The sequence below is a fragment of the Hirundo rustica genome, chromosome 1, assembly GCF_015227805.2.
Source record: "Hirundo rustica isolate bHirRus1 chromosome 1, bHirRus1.pri.v3, whole genome shotgun sequence".
Classification (NCBI taxonomy): domain Eukaryota; kingdom Metazoa; phylum Chordata; class Aves; order Passeriformes; family Hirundinidae; genus Hirundo; species Hirundo rustica.
The window spans coordinates 18836963-18864485 of NC_053450.1; the positions used below are offsets into that span (position 1 = coordinate 18836963).

The following is a 27523-nucleotide window of genomic DNA, read 5'->3' on the forward strand; positions in this document are numbered from 1 at the left end:
ATATATGAGCCTCCTGAATACAAGGGTTTCACTCTCATGTTGCTGTTGCTAGACCCCAACCATCACGGACAGAAAGAACCACAACAGCTGGACCAACACTGGGTGTGCGAAGGTCGGGCACGCTATGTCAGAGTCACTGTGTCTGCCCTCACATGTCACTGCAGTAATGGCTGCTTCTGTTTAAAAGTAGCTGTCAACTGTCAAGTGGTATTTATTTCTTCACTCAGAAAACAGTGCCGTACTAATAACAGCTTAGAGGTTTTTAGTACAGCACAGGAAAAGAACAAAAAAACCTACACCAAAACAAACTCAATCCCAGAGACACAGCTGATGTAATCTACGGCCTTTTTTACCATGAAGGGTACTGTGGAAACAAAAGAAAACATAAATATTTAGTATGATTATGGAATAATCTGTTCTAGGGTTCATACATTATTACAGGCATAAAAAGACATATCCTGACTGAGAGAAGGATGTCTGAGATTCCCTGGTAAGAATTACAGCAGTGCTGTGTCTACTCCAAATTAGCAGCAAATTAACTAAGGATGCAAGTGCTTGTCTTACATTATTCCCTTCTAGACAGCTCAGAAAGACCAAACCAAGATATATAAATACTAAAACATCAGTAGATTTTGCACACACAGCCTGAGTGCTCTGCAACCTTAAGACCTGAGAAGAGAGAGAAATAAGAGTAGAAGAGAAGCTTGGAAAAGGATCCCTGCTCTGCTCTGTGGCGATGTACAGGAGGGAAGGAAGAAACCAATACCTAAAACAAGGCATGAGTGCTGCTGCTACTGCACTACTTGGCTTCTCAGTGCACCACAAGGAGATTTGAGGGGTGGAAGACTTTTGCTTGTATTGAGGGATGGAAGGAGAGAAGTGGCAATCCCAAACTCTCTGAAATTGTTCATGAGGAGGGTACCACAACAGTGAAATTTTCTGTATGTTTTATAGATTATCTTATTTGCATTATCCAGTCCAAAATATTAAATTTTGTTGCTTTTTAAATCACTGATGAAGAGAGACTGGCATGAGTACCCAGTTTATCACATTGCCCTGGGAACCACCTTCTCAGAAGGAACAAATATTTGTCTAAATAGACAGGAATTGCTGTCCGAATTCTAAGTAAGCTTGTATGTTTTAATAAACAAGCATTTCTAGCTTTCTTTCATCTTCATTGTCAAGGAAAGAAAAGTGTTTTGTTTTATATCCCCAAACTGAGTTTATAGCTTTTAAGAAAATCTTTCAGAAATAGGTAATAGTATAAATAATCACAGAAAATTCATCTTAGGGGAAAAAGATCTGTCTTAAAATTCAAACAAGACAACAGATTAATATTTACAGAAGGAATATGGAAAGAAGGGAAGGGACAAGAATTACACAAGGGAGAGACTGAATGCCAATATAATGATTAGCTCTGTCCTTCTGCAGAGCAGCAGCAGATGCCTCAGACCCTGCAGTCCTGCCTCTGGGAGAAGGCAGGAGAATCAGAAACTAGTAAGATGCTGCAATAATTTTATTTGCACCCATCTGAGGACAAAACCAGTCAAAGACTTAAAGACTGTTCTTTTTAATAATATTTTCATGACAGACTCGTAAACACGTGGTGAAACGCATTTTTTTCCAGAATAGACTAGTAAAAGGACTGATGCAGCAACTTCTTTGCTATGCATAATGCTTCTGGCAAAAGACCACAGAAAAACTCAACACTAAACTGTTGTTTCACCCGAAGGTATTTAGTCTAAGACTACTACAAAAGGATGCTGCATCATTACTTCCCTTCCCTAATATTATTGTACAACAAATATTGAACTGTTTCCAGTACATCATTTAATGGCAGGCTCTAGCAGACACAATATATTTTATTAATTATGTCTCCAGTTTTGAATAGTAGCTTTACAGCAGGAGACTCGCTATTTGGATACTGAATATCACCTGACATAATAAAACTCTGACTTAAAAAAAAAGGAAATAAACATATAAGGTGATAAAGTTATAAATCATTCAGAAAGGTGTTTGGCTTTAACTTCTGCCATTAATTGCTTGGAACTTATTTACCTATCACTGGGGAAAAAAAAAAAAAATCCACAGAATAGGTCCCTAAACAATCTCAAATTTTCATTACCTGAGAATGGAAAAAATTTGCTTTTTAGAAAAAAAAAAAAGTCACAGACTGAAACAATGGTTAGAATGCCCTCTTTTTTTTTTTTTTTTTTTTTTCACAAAAAAGGAAGAAATACCCCATTTGTTTATGCATTTCTAAGCTTTTCATCAAAATTTAGTTTAAATACAAACAGATTTCTTTTTCTTCTGCTTTTCAGTGGAAGTGTTACCAAACTAATATGCAAATATTGTCTGTTCCTAAGCTCTCATTTAAAAGAACAAAACAAAATCTAAAATTTCATAAAATATTCTTCATAGTATTTCTCTTAAAAAGTATTTTACTATTCAAATTGACCGTAGTCAATTCAAAGCTTCTCTTGTTTTCAAAATATTCAAAGGTTATGGATGCCCATTGACCATTCATTTTATGTGGTTTTAAAATTAGACTAAAACCACTCAACATTTTTGCCAATTCTTTTAGCACAATGTGACATCTGCAATATTTGCTGAATGCGGATTCGAGTCCCCACTCAATTTCTGCAAATGCAATGAGTATTCTTCCTCCATTTCAAGGATTAATTTTGCAAATGACACTTTAAGCACTCCAAGCACAATGGAATAAGTCAAAAATAGATCCTACAAGTGCAAGAGGCCAGTGCAGATGTGCAAGAGGCCAGCGCAGATGTGCATGAGTCTCAAATGCATTTCATTTCCCATGCTGATAGTCTTATCATGTCCAATTAAAAAAGGCCAGTGAGACCACCACACTATAACACTACGCTTCATCTTGTCTCCAAGCTGGAAGGGCACTCAGGTTTATCTAATGCAGCTATTTTATTTCCACCACAATTCTTTTGCATGGCTGGGCAAGACAGGCAGAAGACAGAAGTGGTTGTCCACCCATGTCTCAAAGCAGACCAGACCTCTAGTAAGGATTTTGGGGGCTTCAAAATACCTCTCACAGAGCTCCAAGCCCGGGAGTTCCTAGTGCTCCCAATATGCAGTTTAAGCATTACCCCACATTGTTTCTTGTGCCAGTGCTTTAGGTATCCCTCCTAGCCTTTCACCTCCAGACTACAGAAACCAGACTCGGATGTAACAGTACCAGATGCTGGATCTAGCAGAGACTGTCACCACTCCTGGGGACACAAAGTCACCAGGATGCCTGCTCCTGCTCAGTGCCACACATGGGCAATAAGTGCTGCTGAGTTTGTGCACAAGCAGATAGAGTTCCTCACCATTTTACACCTCTTTGGCATTTTATAGCTAGTGCAATCCTACACTGCACAACAACAAGCAAGACATGGCACCACTGCAAAGGAAGCAACACCACCCTGGTCTGCAGGAGTCCCTCTGCAGCTGGGACATGGGCTCACACTTTTAAAGAAATGTCTGGATGCATTCCTTGGTTTGTTTTTGAACCCTAACTCACTGGATATAAAAAGTTGATTTACCATTCCTATGATTTTATATCTAGTTTTACAGTACTCAGAAAAGATGTGTTCAGAAGTTTCTAATGGGTTGGACACCTTCAAGCTTAGTGTAGGAACTGGAGTGAGAGAAAGGGGCTGCAGGCAGAGCTCAGAGCCAGGGCTCAGTACTATTGAAGATTGTTTAATAGCCAAAGGCAAAAACACCCCGAAGGTCAGTGACGTTCCCCTCTCGATTTCCTGAAAGCAGATGGTGGAAGAGTTTGGAATTAATAGCCCTGCAGCGCCCAGCTTGGCACCAGCTCCCTGCAGAGATGATCAGCCTTTTCTGCTGACAGCCTGCGAGACAGCTCTCGCTCCACGTGGCAGTATGTGTGCCCAAGAACCGCCTGCAAATAAAACCTGGGAACATGTATCACTGAATGGCATCAAGTGCATTTAGAAAACCTGCTTTTTTCTTTATAGAAGATTTTGCTGTGCAATTCTCTGAAAGTCACTGACTCTTTTTTTTTAATTTGGTAATTCTAATAAAGAAATGTGCATATCAAATCAGGCCCCAAAGAGTGTTTTGCTCCAATGAACAATGTAGCAACGCAAAATACTTCTTTTGGTAAAAGGCCATCCTCTCCTCTCCTACACACATTTAAAATTAACTGTAAATGTCTATATTTAGATTCAAAAGCTAGTTCAAAATCTTTTCTCCTCATTAAAATGTGATAGCATTTACTGCTACCTAAACGGTAAAATACCACTCACAGAAAAATTCAAGACCTCTAAGGTTTCTTTTTACTGTTGTTATCATAGTGATTACCAAGAATTTGATGCAAGAAGACCAATTAGTCCCAGTCAACAAGATTTTTGGAAAAAGTTTTGTCATTTCAATGTTCTTTTTTGGTTCTCCAGGATAATGTGTTCCCAAGTAAGTTTGAAAGATTTTGACTTGGAAGGAGACAGCTCAAAGACAGACTTGGTTATCTAAAGCCATGCCTGCCTTCTCATAAAACCTGGCTCTGGTGCTAGGGTAAAAGTAGTTTAATCTTCCTCTGTTTGTATGTGATTGAATTAAAACAATACCAGATTAAAATGACATTTCTGATGATAAAATTTATTATTTCTACTTCCTGAAAACTTCAAAGGAGAACAAAAGTAACCTGCAGCTGAAAAATAAGCCCCACAACCCTAAATTAAAAAAGTTCAGTCTACTGAGTTCATAAGGGAAGGATGAAAGGTGAATTGTCACTGATTTTAAATGATTATGCATGGAAAATACTTAGAGGAAAATTACTTTCCAGTCTTGAAAACAAATTCAAAGTATTCAACAGTTCTAACCAGAGCTTAGATGAACAAAATCATAAAAATATTATATTTCCAGACAGTAAGAGAAATTAAACTTCTGCCTATCCTTGAGGCAGGAAAAAAAATTAGAAAGGTGCCAGTCCCAAGCCTGGTGACTCTCATTATCTACAGTGTCAATCTAAGTGTCCTTTAGGTACAATGACAGCAAAATCCAATGTGAACACAAGGCTTATACTGAGGAATTTTTTTTTTTTTTTTTTTTTTTTTTTTTTTTTTTTTTTTTTTTTTTTTAGATTATCTTTCAGCAACAAAATTTCTGTAAAAGAGTTTGTACATTCAACTGTTCATGTACTTTTATAGAAATTTTTGTGGGGAGAATATAGGAGGTGATAAGCAGTCCAGCTATAATGCTGCCAAGGGCAAGGCCATATAAATCACATAAACTTTCATGTTGTATGCCATAAAATTACACTTCGTTCACAACTCATCCAGACTCACTCCTGACAGCAGCAATTAAGAGGCTGGGCTGTGGTTTTGAAGTAGTTTTTTTGTTTTCTTTGTTTTTGTTGTTGTTTGGGTTTGTTTGTGTTTTTTGTTTGTTTGTTTCTTTGTTTTGTTTTGTTTTTTGTTTTTGTGGAGTAGAAATTGATTTGGGTTACATGGAAATGTTTAGTTGAAGTACTCCTAGTGTTTTAGGAAGATGAGTTAGAGATCCATTGGTTTTAGGAGCCACCCGCCCAGGTCACACAGCCCCCCTCTTCTCTGCCACCCTCCTCTTACCTCCTATGTTTCTTGAGAACAAACAATCTCTGCCAACAGTCTGCAGCGTTATCTGAGCAGCTTCCCAGATTCTTCCCAACACATTCTCCTGACATTCAGGGCATTTCTGTATTCTGCTCCCCAAAAGAGCCTGATTTGTTCATTGAATGGTACCTGCTCTGTTTTCATCAACAGAAAGACACACCGAACACAGTAGGAGTTAGGAAAGTCCAAAGCAAGGTGCCTGCACTCTCTGTTCCAGAAAATATTTTTAGTTAAAGAACAGCAAATAGCAATGTGCAGAAATCCAGGACCTACCTGTGATCTGGCTCAAAGTCTCCCAGGTACACACACAGAGAGTTCAGCTTTCTTGGATTTGTCACCTTTCAGCTGCTGTTTCTTCTGCGCTGTGCCTCTCCAGAGCCTGCAGAATGCCCTATTTCATAGTGCTGCCACTACCTTGTACCCCCCACCCAACCTCCACTGCTGGCACGTTTTGGAAATAAAAGCCAGGAGAGGCAGTGGACTCTGAAAATAGGATAATATACAAACTGCAATGTCCAGCAGAGATGTAGTATTTAAAATATATATATATATATATATTTCCAGACAAAGACTACTGGAGAAAAATCCATATAGTACTCAGTTCTGGGGATATTTTAGTTCCCTAAACACTACCACCTAAAAAAAGGCAGTTACTAAAAAGTCTCAGTAACAGCAAAAACTACTTCTGAAATAATGGTTAAAAATTGAATATCCTCTGGGCTTGAAAAACAAAACCAGCACAAAAAAAGCATTTTTCAAAACAATCCAGGCATCTACTCTGCCCATCAGTTGCAATCCACTACTAATACCTCAGAGCAGTCCTCTCTCCAGCACACAAGCCAAGCACTCTCCAGGCCTCCTGACAGCTCTAATCCCAAGGCCTCTGGACCACCAAAACTCAAATACTAGTAAAAAAATCAAAGTCAGACCTTGGAAACTCAGTACTGCTCATGAGGAACCTTGCATGCCCAACAGGACTACTTGGAACAGGCCCATTGTGGAACAAAGTTATGATTAGAACCAAAAAAATTCTAATTAGTAACCAAAAAAAATCTAATTATGGTTATGATTTTTAGTGGCACAAATTACTTTTTTTCAGATTATTTGTATCTTTTATTAATCTGCTGAATTATTTAAATATGCTGTCTCACCAAATTAAAAAAAAAATAGAAAATTTAAATATATATATATCCTTTTAAGTTCCCCTCTTCCTTTTATAATTTATCTGATGAACTCTTGGTTGAGTATCTCTGCAGGTTTTAATAAAGTCCATTGCATAGTCTATTACAAGCTCTGTGAAGTACTTCTCTCTCATTTCCTAACCTACTCTTATAAAAACAAAAGAAGAAAAATGCTATGATCCTCATGTGCAATGAACAAGATAAACCCCCATCAAGAACTTGCAGGTTAATCTGGTTCTATAAATACAGTTTTAACATACATCCCAAATCCCTTCCCCTGAACTTCCAGAGTAAAAAAATAATCAGTATCTCAGTGGAAAGAAGAGGATGTGAAGTTTTAGGAGGTTGTTTTGTTTCTGGATTTTTTTTTTTTTTTTTTTTTTTTAACTGAAACCTTGGTTTATCAGAGTAAAGCAGCCACTAACCTTGGTGGGATGGCCACTGTTACTCTGTAGCAGCCCCTCCCCACATCAAAGCTGTCTGTGAGAAGCTGTCAAAAACTCTATGCCATTCCTACTGGGAGTACAACTAAAAATACCATCCCAAATTAGCAGTGTGCAAAGACAGTCATCAAGCACCTTAACACTTTCCTGGCAGAACACATGAGGAGCTTCTACTCGAATTTTATAACTGTGTACCCGAACCAGGTGTCTGTATTGAACCACAGCAGTTCAAATTATCTTTAGGCTACTGCTGGGAAAAACAAAAAAGCAGCAAAACAGCAGCAAAAGTACTAAAAACAGCCTATTCCAAGAAGAATTCCTCTCTCTTTCATATATCCATGGAATAGCTACAGTTGTCTTTTTACTAACTTGGAAATGAAACTCGAGATAATTTTAGTAAGGAGATAATCTAAAAAAGGATCTTTATTTGAAGGCTTTCAGGAGCAGTTATGGAAGGATATCCACAAAAGTTCATCTCCTCCAGGGGTGAATACATTTTTATAGATTTTAGGAAATTAGCATAATTGATAAGCACCAGTCAGGAGGACATGTGGTGATGCAATTCCTCCCCATGTCAAGCCCCTTCTCTGGAGCCCCCCCTTCAGCACTTGTACTTCGTCCATGAGAATGTATCTGGAAGAATTGTTCTCAGCCTTGGTTCCCAGGAAGAGCCAAGATAGTACAGAGCCTTGCACCTCCCGGGGCTTGGAGCTCTGAATTTGTTTTGTCTTTCTGCTTAGGGAAAGGCCATGGAAAAGTACTGGGGGAACTAGTCACTAATACAATAGGCTGCAGAGCTACAAATATATGTGTGAAGAATAGAGAGAACATAGAAAACAACAACAAAAAAAAGGCAAAACCCAAATGGGCATCACTACAAGCAGCATATTGATGTGTAGCCACTTTATCAGCATTTGCAATATCCTTTGGAAAAGGTGAGGTTTTGAGACACAAAGCTCTGCTGCAGTGACTTCAACTCCACAGACTCTTTTTACCTTTCTATTTCCAACAGACACTATTGAAAGCATAGACCACATGTAATCATGAAACTACTTGTATTTCCTTCTGCAGCCACAGTTGTTCCTGTATCACTGCTTGTTTTGAACTTCTAAAATCCAAGTCTCCATTTATAATGTGATTTTAATAACAGGAGCTGATTCAGAATTGCTCAGGACAGATGACGGCTGATAATTCATAGTTAGTGACACTGTTTTACCTTACTAGTTAGTTGGTTTTGCTTTTTGTCCCTGAGCCCATTTGTGTCAAAGCAACACAGGAATGTGGCAGCTTGGGATTTTGTCAGTTCAGAGGATGCTGGTGTTTGGCTGGGGTAGAGAAGGGAACAGCTATTCACTGTGCCTCTGACCACTGGGAGATAGTGACAACAAAGCCAGCACTGTGACTGTGATCCTGCCACGTAGTTCATATCACTTCAGTGATATGAAATTACCTGTCTGCTTTAACTGGCCTTTTTTCTAGGTTCAGCAGGGTCAGCTCTATCTCCAACTCAACCTCTTCCCCTTCCACCTTCCATCAAATGGACACACATCTAGACCTCTAACTGTGATGCTTATCCATCAACAAAATCCTTCCATTTCCTTTCATTGTTTTAATGTCGCTGTTCATCTCCTTGCCTCCAGGTAATGCCAATGTCATTTCAATGCCATTTTCAGTGCCACCCTTGATGCTGGAGTCTGAGCTATGCAGGCAGCTGAGCATCCCTATCCTCCTTTTTTCAGTACAACCAACAGCTTCAGGGATTCACAGTGGAGAAGTGAGCAGCAGCAAATGCCCCATACACTAAATGCCATCTCCTCCAGCTGTGCTGCTGGCTGCTGCTCCTCTGCTGCCTGTCAGCAGCCCGCAGTCAGATGAAGGCCACACATTCATTTTAAAAAATCAGAAACAAGTATCAAAAACTCCAGTTCCCCTTCAAATGTAAAGGAATTCAACTCTTCACTGAATCACCTCTGAGGACTGTCTGGTTCTACACATTCCAGGATAGAAAATGGTAACTTCTATTTTGTGTTATTTTCTTCTCTCCATATCCTTCAGATCTTCTAGGTGGTAGCTAACTCACATTCAAGAGAAATGGGAAGAGGAAGGGAGAAATCACCATGCTTGTTCTCTGCTCTATTTTTCAAAGTTTTGTGGAACATTGTCACTTACAATACTCCTCAGGTGAAGCTCTGCAAAGCTCTAACAAACTGCTTTGCCCACAGAGCCATGGGCTGCCTGTGCTAGCAATGCGTCCAGCCTTCAGCACCGGCTCCTTCTCCTCTCCTGGCAGGGTCTGGCTCATCAAGGGAGGGTAAAAACACCTTTTTTCCTTCTGCAGAGGCAGCACATCAGCTGCTGCTGCAACCCTGCAGTGCAGGACCTGTGCCTCACATGGACTGCAAGGCTCCCAGCACAGTCTCTGCCATCACAGCAGCAACCACAGCACCAAAACTGCTCATTTTTGTGTGAAATATTTCAGCTAATCAATCTTGGACTGATTTAGTTATAAATTTTCAGGTGTAAGAGATTCTAAATCTAGACTCTCTCAGTGCAGGTGCCAGTGCTATAGACTTTGCTTTAGCTGTGACAGAAAAGCTCATCAGGATGTTGTGGTATAGCTTGAGATTTTGGCATCCAAACAGACAGGGTGGAATGGTTACTGTACTTAACAGTCCATCAATAAGCTGCACTCTAATTTAAAGTGACATTTTTACAGTTCTTGCAGAAACAGGAAAATTAGCAGGTCAGCTTTTTAATAAAATATGACAGGGGTTTTTAATATGACATTTTTCTTTTTTATATTCTTATTAGAAATAATTAGAAATTTAATTAACAATTGATGATCAGACTCACTGATGAAGCCATTACGATCCACATATAAAACAGGCTAAAAAAGGCCTAAGGCTAAAACAGTCCCTAAAAAGTAAACTTACATTAAACTTACAAAAAATCCTACAGTCAAGATTCTCAACTTGTGTTGAAGCTATCCTTCTTTGTAGCATTGGGTAGCATTGACTTCCACAAACACTCATGGCCTTGAACTTCCTGGTAGGTCTCTTGCAGTCTCACCTTCCTGACTTCATTCTGAAGTTCTGTCTTCACCTAGCAGTGATAGCTGTCTCTCATTTATTGTGTGTAAAAATCAGGATCTAAATAAATAAACAAATCTTATTTGAGAAAAAATCACAGCAGCAGAACAATGGCCGTACAACAATAATGACTGAAGTGACAATTTAGTAAAACTTCACTCAGTTGCCAGTTTGCAGTAGCCTGGGATAGCTGAACTTCCTTCTAAAAGGAATATCAACCAAACAGCAAATTTCATTAGAGAAGAAAAAAAAGAAATATGTTTATTTCTCTGCTATTCAGAGAGAGAAACTTCAGCAGACACAGGAACAATTCATTGATGCTTGTATGTCGTTTTGAAAAAATAAAGGTCATGCTTTGATCATGAGAATTACACCACTCACTCAAAAACTTGCCTGCAGTTAGAAACTTTAATAACTGAAGTGCACAGAAGTGCACTTGAGACTCTCAAGGCAAAGGAGAATAAATCAGTAAAGATAACAACAGCCAGCCCTCCTTACCCTCTATTCCTAGTACCAGCAATAGATGGATTACTGAGATACCCTCCTGCATGGCTTTGTTAGCACAACCCAGGGTGTTACAAGGGTAATTTATCCCCCTTCCAGTTGGCTGTGGTTAGGGGATTTCAGGCATAGGTGGTCAGGATCATATGTGCAATGTAACGAGACCTCCACCAGCACAATTTCCACACCCACACAAAATCTGTGCCAGGCACCACAAACATGGGGGTACTAATGGAAAATGGGGAGAGCTCTCCTTTCACTGCAGGAAAATGTCTGAGGCCTGGCATGGACTATTATATGTGCCTCATCAATTTCCATTCAAAACCAAATCACTTAATCTCTTGATTGATTATCATTGTGGCAGGAATACATCACAAGGTACAATAAAAAAAGTTGGAGTGGTCCTTGACTCACCATAGGGTACCTTCAGGAAAACTGGCCACAGAACCTACAGATATGCATCAGAAGGGATCAGGTTCTGGATTTATAGGCTATTTTAACTTTTTGTGGTTTTAAACTTTTACAAAGACGTAGAACACAAATAAATTATGACTCAGTAAATAAGCCAGCAGCTTCTAATGTGGAGCCACTGAAATACTGGAGTTCTGAACAGATGCCCCATTTCTTTCCCTACGTCAGCAATCACTTATTCTGAGTGCAGGAATACCAACACCGGAAAAGGCATTAGGTGCCAATTTCTTTAGATTACAAGATCATTTAAAGTTTGGATCTGACATTATTAATGAATAATATGTCATGATCAGTTACCTACCTCTTTTTTTTTTTTTTTTTTTTTTTTTTTTTTTTTTTTTTTAAATAGCTTTAGTCCTGTAAAGCAGAGGCTTACCACAGGCTAGGAAGATGACCATGACCATTTTTTTTTTCATCTGTGTATTTTAACCTGGCAGGGACAGTCAACAAGCAATTGCACTATAAAATTATACAAAACAATTTTCATGCCAGTCTCTCTATATTTCTACGAAGAAACATGAAATATAGCCACTTATAAAACTAAAATTTAAAATAGCAGCAGTCAAACTGCTTGCAAAACCAAAGTAGCAACACTTGTTTAATCTTACATTATGGATCCTGCTGCCTGGAGCTCCAAGTGTTTGATCTACCCATTCAAAGTTTGCTTTGCTTTTCCTGACTTGGCTCAGACATATCAGTTTGCACTATATCAGGCCTGCCACCTTCTAAGGGAGAATAGTATTTTAGTAACATTCATTTCCCTTCCTCCATTGATTAAAAGCTGTGGTTTGTCTCTTCATGGTCTGTGTGATGATGCTGACTGTTCCCCAGAACATTTCTTACAATGCCACCAGTATTTGAGGACACATTACCCAACTGTAAAAAGAAACTATATCATTCTGGAAAGTGGAGATAGAGCTGAGGACACTAACCATATTGATTTTTGTTGTGTTTATCTGTCTCTTTATACCTCTGAAAATTCCTAGTGTTTCTGATATTACCTTTTAACAGTACATTTTTCTGGTTTCCCACTGAAATAAATGTCAGCAGATGACAACTTAGTCTTTGTTGTTGCCATTTGGTAATTTAACTGCACTAAATAAGGAACAGAATCTGATTGCAGAATCTTTTTGCACTAGCTCTGTGTTATCTTAACATCTTTTCCTGCTGTCTTACTCTGTTGTAAGTGTAAATGGTAAACCTGTTATGAGCTTGTAGTTCAGCATTAACCACTTAAACTGTGACTCAGCAACTTTGCAAAGATGACAGGTAAGACTTATAAAGGAATCACAATTTTGGCAAACATGATTAACTGCCGAGATTTAAGGGTTTTTGACAAGATTATCTCAGGGAAATATAAATAAACAGTCCAGCATATTATGCAGAATCACAGAATCATTTAGGCTGGAAAAGACATCTAAGATGAAGTCCAAGCATTATCCGCTACACACTATACTATTCCCAGCAATGTACATTAATTTCTGCCTATTTTCTTGTACAAGACCAACTTTTTTTGTCCTTTTGTGCTGCCAACTCTTCTGTTTATTTTGGACTATGCCTTTGGTGTATAAACCATCCATAGAGTTGGTTCAACCTCTCCTGTTCACTACAAGACTAAATATCTCAGTTCTGCTCTTCTATTCTTTTTAGCCCCTAAACCCACTTATACTGTCTTTCCAGATACTCTTTAGAAATATTTTCATAAAGACTAAGAGAGCCACAGCACCTTAAAAGAGAAGTTATGCTGCCTCTGGTGGTTTTTTAACCACCATTTCCTCACCTCGTCCACAGGGGATGCAGACTGTTCTGGAGGACTCTCATGGGGCTCCAGGTCAGTGAATGTGCTGGTGGGGGAACATGGTCTAAGATCAGCCCTAAGGGTAGGAAACAAGCTATATCAATTCACCTTTAAAATAATTTAATAAAAAATAAGCATAAATTAGCAAAGAAATCATATTCACCTCAGCACTGTTGACTACCCTAACAGTTTATAGGAGCTGTTCTAGATCTTGAGTAGCTCTGAGAATTAGGCCCAATTCATAAGCAAAGCAAATTTTTAATACCTATAGGAAACCACAAGCCCCAAATGCTGATGTCTGCAAATAAAACAGAAGAATCAATGGCTAAAAATTTAAATGGTTGCTAGTAAGCCACATGCCTTAAGACTTTATCAAGGCACTGTCAAATCAGAGAAAATCACGTTTGCATGAAGTTGTCACCCGTCACCTTAGATATTCATTTTTATTTATTGGAGCTTCATCTCTTGTGCAGTGAGTGACTCAGGCTGCTCTGGGATCCAGCATCTTTCACAGTAATGGGTTCACTAAAGCTGTAGCACTGCTCTTGGCTTTTGCTCAGCAGCTGGCCTGAGGTTACAAACTGTACTGTTTATTGAGCCTCATTAAAACCACTGTCATGTGGAATCAACTTAGCTTGGCTTTAAGAAAATGTGGAATTGCCTAAATGTGCAATTCCTTTTGAAGTCAGAATGCTAAGTTTGTACCATATTGCAGTGATTTTAATAATGATTCTAATCCTATTCCAAGAGCAATAAATGGTCATTTGTGTTTGTTGGTTTAAAACCTGACTCTGCAAAGGTGGTAATCATACTAAAATAATTTGAAGTCGGTTTGCAATTAATGTTGCAAAACTATATTTGTCTCACCAACAAAACTCAAATGCTAATCACGCAGGAGTTGTAAATGCATAGTATGTGTCCAAAACTTTGGGCAAGAAACCAAAGAAGTATTTTAAATTTCATATTTAATGTTCAGTTTATCTAGGCTGGCCCAGAATATTTATTGAGCAGTTATCTCACATACTATAAAGCAGTGACAAAGTGGGTTCTGCATGAGCGCTATTAAATATCCTCAATGCACCGTTACAACTGGTAGCCTTTTTGTAAAACAAGACCTTAGCAGCTTGTGATATATTGTTCAGTAATTGATATAACAAGCCTGTGATACATTATCATAGTGTTCCTGCTCCAGAAGTGGGGCTGGCGTCTTGGAGATACTGAGAAGGAAAAAACCTCCCCCTAATATTCCATTAGAACTATTTTATTGGTCCATACAGAAAGGAAGTGTTTGAAAAGAAGTATGAGAGAAAGGAGTATTTAAGCAACTATTATAAAGATGGATCATGGTTAACAGTTTTAAAGGGGCAGAGGGACAGGTCTAATAAACCTTTCTAAGCCTTTTTGCTAACATAAATTGTGATAAAAAAACAAAAGAGAAAGAATGAAGTCAAGCTACAATAAGGAGATAATTCTGAGCAGTAACATCAATTAACAAAGAAATCATCCAGGCATTGAACGTGCTTCTGCTAACATCAGCAGCCAAATTCTTGGCAATTTTGTAAGATGACATCCAATGCAGGAAAATTAAAACTTCCTTATCAAACTAGATGCTGCAGTAATTTCCTCTGGGAATGAGGCTCTTTTTTTCTGAAGTTATTCCTATTATAAACTGTATTTAAATGAACCTTCACCTACACATCCACAAGAATGGACTTCTTTCTCTTGTGCTACCCAAAACTATTCAGAGCTGGGACTTAACATTAACTTATGAAACTTACAGATGAAGGTCTAATCTCATGACCAGAAAGTCCACTGTTAACTCACTGGGCAATGCGTGTGAAGGGAGAGTGGGGACAAGAAACAGGAACAAAGATGTATTTGGTATCCTTGGGGTACAGCCACTGGGAAGCATTACCATATTCTCATGGACCCAAATTACCTCCATAACTTGTCTATCCATCTTTTTCATATTCCTTCTTTGAATTCTCTTCACATTATCAGTTTTCACATTCTTTCCTGCACCTTCCAGGGAACTGCTCTACACTACTAAACCTATATGTAAAGAAAACTACTAAACATATATGTCCATCAGAAAAAATCAGACATATGAATTTCATCTTGTATATGGAATACCTGATTACTTCTACATTTTTATGTGACTATTTTAAGTCCAGACATAAAACTGGAGGAAAGCTGTGAAAATTCTCTGCGAGCTTGCTCACAGTAGAAAATGTAGTTCTTTCCTTCTCCTTTTATTCTGAGTTACATTTCTTTTTTTTGTTACAAAGTGAATTTAAGACACAACAGTGCATGAGGAATTAGCTCTTCCAATGTGACATTATCTTTACATTTAATCCAGTGTTTTTCTGACTGCTTAAATTTAATGCCATTATGGTTCTAAGCTGTAAATAACACTCTCAAATAATCATGGTTTGCAACCATAAAATAACCAAATCAATTCAAGTATCCTTTTTTCAGATGAAAATCAGAACCTAGGGGAAGGAGTGAGTCCAGCATAGCTTATCGTCCTCCGCTAACCCAGCGGGAAAGAAAGAACTGTGAGAAAATGAATGCAAAACTCTTCAATGTCGCATTTGATAGAATGTTATCAATCTTGTCTTTTCCTTTTTCTGTTTGAAAAGTTATGCAAATTTCTTTTCATCTCTCTATCACTATGATCATTTCAAGTGAACAGTAATCTGATAGCCTGTTTTATAGCCTCTTTGGAATACTCTTAAAATATTCTTTTTTTGTAACTATATCAAAAGTGGTTATTCTTAAACTCTAAAAGAGAGTTTAAAAGTCAGTAATTTTAATGAAAAAAATCAAGAAAACTGTAACAATCCCACTCCACCTCATAGTGACACATAAAAGTAACACATTAAAAAGAATTGACAAGTTTAAGAGCAAAGAAATGATGGAGATGGCTATGAAGGAAGCAGTAATAAAGCAACACTTCAGCACTGAAAACCTCAACTCTCATTAGCTGAATGAAGCAAACATTTAACTATAATTTAAAAACAAAACACAAATAATCAGGAAAAAAATACCAAATTCTTCTATTAGATGAAGTAGTTCTATGCTGAAATAAAAAGTCACACCTTCTTTATGACCCAGAAAAACTGAAACAAAATTAAAGAGGCAAAAATAGTATTACATGTGTTCATCTTACAAAATTTTCATTCAGTCGTACTTAACTCACACAGAAGTATGAATTACTATGTTTTGATTGTGGTCCATTATTATGGCAGATGAAATGCAAGCTATTGTGACTCATTAGACCTTCATCTAACAAGATCTTCCTTCACTGAAGAAATGAGAAGTGGATGGAGTGGTAGGCTGTAACTATGATGTCTGCAGTCTCCTTGTGCTTGGCCATGACTTCAGAAGTAATCTTGGCAGAGCATAATGTTTTTAGAATGGTATATCACTTTCAGCCACTTTTTTCTAGCATGAGTTGTGTGATTCAGCCCCATCTCATAACTAGAAATAAAACACTACAAAATCCAGTGTAAAAAAACACTGTGAGAACAGGGATCCTATTACTGACAAGCTGACATCACCCATGAGCCAAACCCAAGGAAAGCTTCTTCCAGACCTTTGTCAGCCAGAGGTTTCATTCCTTGATCAATAGGGATTTCTCCTGTAATCCTTAGAAAAAACATCATACTGCCTTCATAAAATCCTTAGTGTTGCTTTACTGCTGACTAATGCAAAGGCCTTTTTGAACTCCCAAGAAATTTTGTTTCTGTGACATCAGCTCCACAGGTTAATTAACTTTTTGCATTAAAAAACCCATGTATTTTCAGTAGACATAAACAATCACCTTTTAAATTATTTGAAATGCTTGGGGCCCTAGATATGACTCACAACATAGAATACACTAGGGCAAAGTAGATTTAGGTAGCCTTCTCTCTTCACTTTTCTTCGTTTTCAGTCACCTTCTTCATTCTGTGGTCCACTATTCAGTCTTCCTTATTCTACTTTTGCTTCAATTTTATTTTCTAAACTCAAATACTTAGAAGAAAACTAAAACTTATTACTATGATGTAAGATGACTGGAGTGTTTTCCCCATGTTTTAAAAATTGCAATTTCTTATGTCCTATGTCCTTCCTTAATAAATAATCCTAAGTCTGTTCATTTTGCCAGAGCTATCAAAATATTTGTACATATGTAATTTCTCTGTCCCTAATTTTCATTCACTCCCCACTCCTTTCATCTCCTTTCTTTATCCATTCAGTCTTCTTCCTGGCCCTCACTTATTTATTGTAGCACAGTGAGGGGGGAAAAAAGCAAGCAGAGTATTTATAGTGAACTAGTTGTGCTCAGAAAAGAATAACACTAGAAAATTTTATGCTCATTTAATGACAAACAGATTCAGAAGTAATTAGCATCTGCAAGTCTGTGTGGCACTGAGGTATAAGATGCAGTTCTGGATGAACGAAGCCCTCTTCTCCCAAAGAACCTCTGGGATAGGCATGGATAACAGCAGCGCCCATTTTAAGTCCAAGATCCCCATGACAGTAAGCCATGCCATCCACATTACAGAAAACAGCTGTTGTTGTTTTCGCCTCATCTATCATGATCTCTAAAAGCAAAAGACTGCACAGGCACAGTGAGAGACAGAAATCTGAGCCATACACTAGGTTTGGAATATTTACTAAATACTGAATTTAAAGGTGGACATTAGATGGCTCTTCCTCCTCTATCTCCCAAACATTTTAAAAAATGGTTTGGGTATAACTATCCATCCTGAAGAGCACATGTCGTAAATCCAGATTTTTGCATGGCAGAAAGTTGCCCTTCCTACATTAATGAAAAAATCGGAGGACATTATTTTACTCTTGAATGCACCAAGTAGTTTCTGCTGAAGCTAATGTACTACACAGTGGTAACTGCTGTTCTTCATAATTACCAGCTGCGGTCACTGGGTACTTTAGATAACACTCCACATTTGTATAACACCCCATACATCTCATAATAAGTGCCATAATTTGTGGCACTCCCCCATGGCCTGGGCAGCACTACTGGGCTTTGGGCAGAACATTTAGCTGTACCGTGACACCTACTCACAAACAGAGCAGGCCACTCTGTGGGAAGCTGAGAGCGTATACCTATTGTACCTATGATTCTCAGTTCCTGAATCCTACAGATTCTTTCTGAAGCCAAATGTCATCTCTACTTCTTTACATCCACAGCATACTCATAGAGGACACCTCTCACCACTCTGCTTTCCTGTCTACTGAAGCCTATTTCACTACAATTATGTACAGAGAAAAGGGACGGGGTGTTGGTTTTTTTAAATAGCATACAAATATAACTCTACACTTCAGGAGGAAAGAAAACAGAAACACTACAAAAATATTAGAATACACATAATTTTAAAATGTTCCCAAATATCTGACATTAGCAATGAGATTTTTACCTACATAATGCAATTTCTTATTTTTTCTTTTATTCCCATATCACTGCTTTTACTAAAATGCAATGTTTTAAATTAAAAGGCCTCAGCTTCTTCTCTTCCTTGGGAGACACACATAGAGATTCCACTGGGAAGGGAAGAATAATGCCTAAAACCAAGTGGCAGCAGACCTATTCTGATAGCTCTTTCTGATCTTACTTTAGCTGAGAGGACCAACTCGGTGCAATGGGATACATCTCCCATACAGTGGTATGAGGGTACAGAGATCTCTCACAAGGAAAGGAAAAATGGTACTGCAAACACATGCCTGAAATTGCTGGAGATTTGTGAGACTGTAATATTGCTAGAAGCGACAGGCCATCTGCCATTACATACATAAATCTGAGAGATTTTCATAAAGAAGGTACAGCATACAATTTAACCCTTTTGCAGGCATTACAAGGAAAGTCATTTGATCTTGTCATGACACTAATGCCTCAAAACATGACTTCACTTGGCGATTCCTGGCCGACTGCCTCCAGCTAATGATACAAGCAGGAAGGATCGTCTGAGAAATCCTTAATCAAAACACTAATTGAAAATGTGTTATATCCACAGGTCAAGTTCAATCTTTTGCATATGAAACACATACAAGACAGCCAAAAGGACAATTTACTTAAATCAATAAGTAGTAAAACCTGCAATGATTTACTGCAATAGTAGAACAACATGCACATTTAAAAGAAGACTATCTCCTCATCTAGGTTACAAAGCTCTTTAAAATAGAGTCAGAACAGCATCCAGTTCCATTTGGTTGCAGAGAATAGTTTGAAGGTTGAAATTACATTCTCTGTTGCTCACTGGAAGACAGGGTTAGGGACAGACTATTGAAAAATTTCAGTGTCCTTTTGGCTGCCTTCCAGTCCCGTCTCCAAGTGGCTGCTATTCTATTTAATGTAACTGGAGTCTACCTTACGATGAGTATCTTTCTTCCTGACAGTTTTTGTTCTTTTTCAAGGCAGGGGAACAGCCACAGACCAACAAAGACTGCCTCTTGAAGCCTCAGCTGAAGGACTCAGGAATGGAGCAAACATAGCCAAAATGCTGCTGCATTACTGTCTTGCAAATAAGTTTCTCTACACTTTCACTGAAAATGCAGACGATACAATAACTGAGGTTTGGAGAATCCCAGAGACAGAAATGTTTTTCAGTTGAAAAGAGGAATGGGTTTTGAGGAAAATCTGTTCCATAGCTGCAAGACATGACCAGTCAGAAAAAGATACAGTCTTGTTAAAAGATTGTAAGCTATAACTGATTCTTGTAGGAAAAATGCAGGCATTTTTAATACAGACACATGCTAAACAGGCTTCAGACTTAATCTAGGATTCCAGAACAAAACCCAACCTGCTTAAAAAGTCTTCAAAACCTTCACCCATGAGAGGTTATATAAATTCTCTAAGTGGACAGCCCTGGGTTAATAGCTAACATAATTATACCCAGGTTGTACTGACCAGATAGCAAAGTTGTGGCAGTGCACAGGTCCAAACCACACACATCAGCCTGTGTCTAACCTCTAGTGCCCTTGGGGCACACACTACACATACAAGGGCACGTTCCACCATGTGATTGTTTTTCATGGCTACTGGTTCCAAAATTAGCCAAACCCCAAACCGACCAATTTCTGCAGGTAGAGTTACAAGCCTCCCCAGCCTTCAGGCTTCACCAATTACTGATGCTTCTCATGGACCTCCTTCCTGCTCTGCACTGCAGATATTCGTGCAGCACAGCAGATCTGAGGAACACAATAAATTGGTACCTTCTGCTTGTTATATCTGCAAGAAGCAAAACACTAAGGAGTTTAGCAGACATTTATGCTCCCCAAAATAGCCAGGACAGATTCACATTTACCCTGACTCACATAAGTTATCACAATCACATTACTTTCAGCAAAAACATCAGTTAAAAGGAATTTGTGTCAGAGCCACAAGCAAAGAACTATTCCATTACAGCATGCCTGTGCTTGGAAGTTGTTAACATCTTCAGCAATTCCCTTAGGAAATGTCAACAGCAGCACCAGAAAAAACCCAAACATATTTGTTTGTCTAAATATTAAGAAGAGCCTGGAACAGTTGCTAAAATGTCAACAAGAAAACCACACTCCAAACCAGCACAATTTCTTTTTGTTACAAACATAAATAGTTCTTATGTTAGTTTGGAAAACAGTCAATGGGGAGTCAGCCTGGGTACCAGAGTGAAGCAGATATTCCTCTTCACAGTATGCAAGGAACATATTAATCATGCAAATAGAAAGCCTTCTGAGTGAAGGAAAAAAAAGATACTATGTCTCTTTGGGATAAGAAAAGTAAATGTGAAAATATCTTGCTTTTAGAAAAAGAGGGAAGTCTAAGGGATGGCTAGCATTTGACAGCCACTGTGTTACTGTTTTCTGTACGCAGTAAAGGGTGAAATATCTTGCACTTAACCTGTTGCTTGTTTTTTTTACATACTGCATAACACAGTCACGAGACTCTAGTATTGACAGTCACACTAAAAAAATCCACAATTTACTTTCCAAATACACAACACTCTTAAGAAATCTTCCACACTTTATAATACGTTAATCATTATTCAATACTTTACTGCTCTTATTACGTAATAAATATATTCTCAATAGCTTTACTGTGAGAAAATTAGCAGTGCTGCACTCACTTGTGCACTTCCCCCCCCCCCTCCCCAAATAGACGCATACAAAATCAGCTGAAGCTTCATTCCCTCTGCACCTCAGGAAAAACATTCACCTGTATCAGAGAGCAAGTGGCTGCTGATCCCATCCATGCCATCTGGAGAGGAGAGAAAGGCTGCAGCTTTCAGAAGGAGGTGTCAAGCAAAATAATATCCAGTATCAAGATGCCTGGGATTTACTCTTTCCATAGAATTTTAGTAAGTAGGAAATGGTTTTATGACATGGAAATAGAAATGAAGTCACAGTCAGATACTGTCCTTTATTCAAAGCTTATTACCCTGCAAAACATCTGGAAGAGATAATCACCTGAAACACTCTAGATAATCTCATATGGTTCTCCCTTCTTTAGCTAGCATGAGGCAAGCCCTTCTTGAGCTCTCCCTTCACTAAATCCTCTGTTAGTGACATGCAGCTCTCCATAGCCAGGTCTACCAGACAAACCCTATTTAGCCCTGTTTAAGCCAAAACTTTTCTACCATGTCTCAGCTTTCCTGGAAACTGCCAAGAGAGGACACAGGGCCTCCACCACAGGTTACGTGATAAACTACTTTTGTCAGTGGTTTTTCCACTTGAGAGTCTGGGATACACAACATCTGATCCATTTATCATAAATAATTGGCAAGACTCCTTCCAGTTCAATAATTTGTTTGCTATTGTCTTTATAAATAAGAACAGAACATTAATAGAGTATAAATGTGCAGCTGTGTTCCTCAAATATTTTAGGATCTTCCTATATAAAAGTAAAAATAAAGTCCCCATTAACAATAAAATATATTTATTCTGTCACTGTAAGTTTCCATGCTTATCACATCTCCAATGATTTACAGGTTCTTTTCATTTTTCCTAACAAGCACAAGGATATTTTTCATTGCTGAACACTTGAGCTGGAAGCTGAAAGTCAGGTTAGATGCTTACTCATCAATTAGTAATTAGGATTTTGCAGGTCAAGTTCTGCCCCTATTAAGTTACCTCTTACTGCAGCCATGTTAAATACAACCCCCCATCCATACCCTGTACTGATAATCATAAATGTAACTACTTCCATCCATGGGAGCTGCTGGTTACCAGACAGAAAGAGGACAGGCTGGGAACAGAACAGAACTCAGCTCTTCATCTGAATGTGTTCTAGTGAAAAGAGACAAGAAATCCACTGACTACCCTCACAGCTCTTAATGCCTTACCTTAAGCAGGAACAAAAGCCCACACCCATGACTTTTATGAATAGCAGACATGAGACATAAAGGCATAAAGACAGATCTATCTTTTTGTTTTGAAGAACTCCTCAATTTCACTTGGAGTTAAAAGTATTAAGAAAAAAATTTATTCCAACTTAACAGGCAGCAATCACAGAGCAATGATTTCTCCAGCTGGTGCTCCTGTTCCTGAAGAAAAGTGATTTGTGAGGAAAGAAAAACTGATACTGGGCATCCAGATCAAGGGGATATAAGGAATCCTACCTCCCCTGCCTCACACATTGATGCTGTATCTCTTCTGGATCCTGCTGATAACATATGCCTCCTCCTGAGGCATCTTCTCTTATTATCACAGACAGTGCAGACATGCTACGCCAGCCTTCTCTAGTATTCCCGATGTCCTATAAACACCACATGGTTCCACATATTTAATCCGCTTTTTATGTTCAAAAGGAAGATATTATTTGGGGAATTTAAGGTAATGTACTTATTTCAAATGAGGTTTATGAGCATTCTTGCTCATAAGGTGTTTTGAGGATGAGTTATCTAATAAGAAAGGCCCATTAAATTGAGTAAGATGATTCTCAACATACTTTGAATAGAGTAAGATGATTACTTTTTATCTCAGTTGTGCCCCTCAGATCTCTAATTCCCACTGAAACAGAGGGAATATGCCCAGGAAAGAGCCTCTATTACTATTCCTACTTGTGACTACAACATGACTTGAAGTTCTGCTGCAAAGGCAGCTGGCAGCTGAGACAACATGTTTCTGGATGAAGAGCAGTCTCATTTCCAGCCTATAATCTCTTTCTGCTACTGATGTAAATATATTTTTCATATAAATGAGTGAGTCTGGTCCCTAAAGATTATAGGGGGCAGGAAGACAGCTTCCCACCTTCTTGACAACACTTTGAGTCTAGGCATTTCTTTATATTTCTCTGTGCGCAACCAAAAAAGACCTGACATCAGGATTAGAGACATCTGTAAAGTCAAGCACATCAGCTTTTGTAGAACTAGGAGCAAAATGTGAAGTTATAAAAATAGTGGAAAGGCACCATTATTTGAAGTTGAGTCTCCATTTAACCACATTTAATGTCATTATCACCCATCTAACATGCTCCATTTTCTCTTTGGAAGGAGAGGAATCAGTCCCACTGGATTCAGTCATTCTTTTTGAATTCTTTCAGGGCCCCAGGGAGACACCTGAAACAGAAGGAGGAAAGCAGCCCTGCTATTCAAAGAAAGAAGAGCAAGAAAGATGCTCTCACTTTGTGAGAAGCTTTACTTAAAGCAGGACAGAAACTCAAAATGTCCAAGGAAGGACTGCCAAGTAACAGGAGAGATAAGCTAAGGTGGGAGAGAGGCCTTTTATATCGAGGGATGTTGTGATGCATTTTATCTCCAATACTGGGGATATTGCATTTAAATACATCAACTGCTGCTGTACACTGACTGCACTGCAAATCTCTGATTAGGTTGGGCACCAGTATAAAGCAAATATGAGAGACTATCAACAGTGATAGCTTTTCCAAAGAGTTTCTTCTTCACCTGCTATCATCAGAACATGTACTCAGGAATCAGTAGAGCAAACCTTTTCAATGGGTAATACCAATGCACTTTACATCCCAGGGACTTTCTTTTCAGTGGATAGAAACACATCTGCTGGAACCCATCAACATCCTGCAACACAACAACCTCCAGCCTCAAGTCTGATGGGTCTGGATGTGTGATGGACAGGCAGCTATGTAAGTCTGTGCCAAAGCATTTGGGGAATACATGGATCTTTTTAAATATGACACTTTTATTGAGGTTTCCAGTTCACTTACTAGAGCTGAATTCAGTCAGTATGGCAACTGCATACCAAGTACCACCACGTTTTGACCAGGAAGTCAGCCAGATCTGCAGATTTTTAGGGAACAGAGCTACTGCTACAGACATTTGGCTCCGTAGTTAATGAAGTTCTGGGCCAAAAATGTTAATGAAGTTCTGGGCCAAGTCCTGGCCCACTGTTAAGGGAGAGCTGTCCAGGAGTAGGCTTGAGCAGATTCTTCACCAAGGTCACAGTATGTTTGGTATGCACTTAGTTATGCTTTCCTGTGTGATCTACCAGTCTGGAAGTCAGTGGGTAATGTTATCTTTATGACTTAGACTTGATTTAAGTTATTTACTTAATTTCCCAGCAATATTCAAGACACATTCAGCCAGCTTTGCACCATCAATATGTCTTGAAGTAGGGAACACAAGGTTTTGGAGCTCCTGGCTGAAGACCCAGACAGCTCTGTGCTGACAGCAGAAAGAGTGTAGGCTGCAACTCCTGCTAGTTCTGAAGTTACTACATTATGAGTAGATTTTGATGGTCAAACTTCTGCCATCTGTATTTCTGCTTATTGGACTCTGCCCATCTTGCTATATACCGAAACTGGAAAAAGTCTATTTCCATTCAGTCCACCAACTATTGTTTAGAAAAAAACTAACCACCCAATCGAACAAACAGCACCATATTGGATAAGACTCTTATTTCAGCACATACAAACATGTTTTGTGACTTTTCCAAGGCCCTGTTTCTATAGAATTTAAATATATTACTAATTCTAAATATGAGAAAATTGCACCTTCCAGTAAGTAAGTCAACCAAGACTGCTAAAATGCATTACAGTGTGTTAGCCTGGTTTTTCTGAGTTTTTTATAGCCTTTTGATGTTTCATAAAATGGAGTCAGATCTTTTTAGTTATTGTACAATATTAAGAGTAGTTTTCTACCTTTTCCCACAGATGTAACATAAACAAATCCTTTGTTTTTCATTCTCTGTCCTTTGTTTACATATTTCTAACCTGAAAACAATTGTAACTGACAGTTGGTTTAGCCACTTGGCTGAGGGGTGAAAAACCCCAGAAACCAATCTTCTGCTAGACCCACAAATGTATAAAAAGTAAGAAATAAAACAAAGAGGCTCTCTCTCCGCCTGGTTTCAGCTTTTTGAGCTGGACAGAGAAACCTCTGCTCTGCAAAACCTCTTGTCTGCGTGTGGCTGCTTTGTGTGTCTCGGTGACAACAGTGTAACTCCTGACTCCCAACATAACAAGAAGCATAACATTTCCAGTGTGTTACAAGAATATTGGTTACACAGGCTTGTCTTTTCATTCTACTAGGCTTCAGACAAGACTGCTTGTTGCCCTAGACTGAGTACAAGGATAAAAGTCCAAAGGTTCGGGACACATCACAGCATATCCAAGATAACAGCATTAATACTCTCAATTCACAAGCATTGTTACGCAAAATTGTTCAAAATTATAGCACATACCTGTAGACTCACAAAAGAGTTTAGGTTTGAGGGGACCTTTAGCACTTACCTGCTCTAAAGTCTTGCTCAAAGCAAAGTCAGCTTTGAAGATAGGACTGACTCTGAAGTCAGGACAAGAGAGAGCCCTGTCCAGTCAACTCTTGTGTGTCTCCAAGGAAGGACACAGCCAGAAGGTCAAAACAAGTCATTATTTCCCTCAACTCAGCAGCCACGAGATGACACTAAAGTGTTGGACCCAGAACTTTGGCCTCCCTAGTGTGAGAAAGACACTGACAAACTGCAGCTAAGGAGAATTGGTTTTTCCATACAGAAACAGCAATATCAAATAAAACCAGTACCAGTTTTTTGCCAATCTAGTAGACAGTTGCCTTTTTTTGTCATTAGAAAATATTGCTTCTTAAGGTTCTAAGGAATTATTAAATAATTGAATATAAATATTTAATTTATATTAAATTTATATTTAATATAAATGTATTAATTTATATTTAAAATAAAACTATTTTATTTGCCATTTCAGACAGTCTGTTTCTGGTTGTCCCATTTCTTTTTTTTTTTTTTTTTCTATAGTAAGTTTATATTCCAAACAGAGACATTGCACTTCAACCTGAGGCTTCCAAACAAGCACACCTCTTGCCTTTCATATTTACTTTTACTCCCTAATCTTGATCAAAAAAGTATATTTAGAGGTTCCTAGATCCAGTTTTCAAGCACACGAATTTTTTTTTGAAAAACACCTTCAGCAAGGAGACACACAATTTGTTTCAGTGTCACAGTCTCCTTTCAAATATCAGAGAACTCTTACCATGAATAACTTGTACATATTTCTGGGGGATTTTCATAGACATTACAGGAAACAAATCAGCCTTAAGCAGTGTCCTTATGAAACATACTGCATACCACATTTTTATTAATTTCTGTAAATCTTCAAATGTCTGCTTCATAGCTTATGTAATAGATGTGCAAAAGTACCTGCTTCTTTCTCAATGCACTAACACTCAGAGAATGCAATGGCTGCATGTATAAATAAACATCAGCTATTATGGTTACCAGAGAGTCAGCACAAAATACATTTTCATTTGGAATATTTTTTAACACCCACTGTGTATAGAAAAACAATTTTTCATCACTAAAATATCTACAAATAGACAGTGACAGAGCCGTAACCACTCTCCCACGTGGGTCAGGATGGCCGAGCGGTCTAAGGCGCTGCGTTCAGGTCGCAGTCTCCCCTGGAGGCGTGGGTTCGAATCCCACTTCTGACAGTTCCCTTTTGGGGCCGCGGCTGAGGATTTTGGTTTTGTCTACTTTGGAACAAAAGAGGCTGAGGGAAAACTTTATCGGCACTCCACAGCTTCCTGAGGAGGGAAGGGGGCGACGCTGCTCTCATCGTCCCGGTATCCGCTGACAAGAGGTGCGGGAATGGGTCAAAGTTGTGTCAGCAGAGGTTCAGACCGGACTCCAGGAAGCACTTCTTTACTGAGAAGGCAATGGAAAACTGTAACAAGCTTCCCAGTAAGGTGGTCGATGTCCCAAGCCTGTCAGAGCTACCCCGAGCCTTGCTAGAGGCTTTTGGACAACCCACTTAAAAACGTGCTTTAACATTTGGTCAGCCCTGAATGGGTCAGGCAATTGCAGGTCCCTGCCAACTGAGCTTTCTATTCGGTTCTATTCTATTCTAAGATGTAAAATCGCTGTCTTAAATTAAAATGGAAAATCCTATTGTTTCAGCCTAAAGCAGGGAGCAGTTCGTAGTGCAACGCCCATAATC

At 38.6% G+C, this 27523-nt stretch overlaps 1 protein-coding gene and 1 non-coding gene across 11 annotated transcripts in view; one reads left to right on the forward strand and one right to left on the reverse strand.

Moving 5' to 3' along the window:
• OXR1 (oxidation resistance 1) overlaps positions 1–27523 on the reverse strand; it is a 270959-nt gene that overhangs the window by 189125 nt on the left and 54311 nt on the right. For 2 of the 10 annotated variants that reach the window (XM_040084372.2, XM_058423318.1), the window contains exon 3: positions 13099–13192. The exons of the other annotated variants lie outside the window; for them this stretch is intronic. In XM_040084372.2, the coding sequence (XP_039940306.1) occupies positions 13099–13139 (41 nt within the window). In that variant the 5' untranslated portion in view covers positions 13140–13192. The remainder of the gene's footprint in view (positions 1–13098; positions 13193–27523) is intronic. 10 annotated transcript variants of the gene reach the window in all.
• On the forward strand, positions 26935–27017 carry TRNAL-CAG (transfer RNA leucine (anticodon CAG)). The gene has a single exon. It is a non-coding gene; the product is annotated as a tRNA-Leu (tRNA).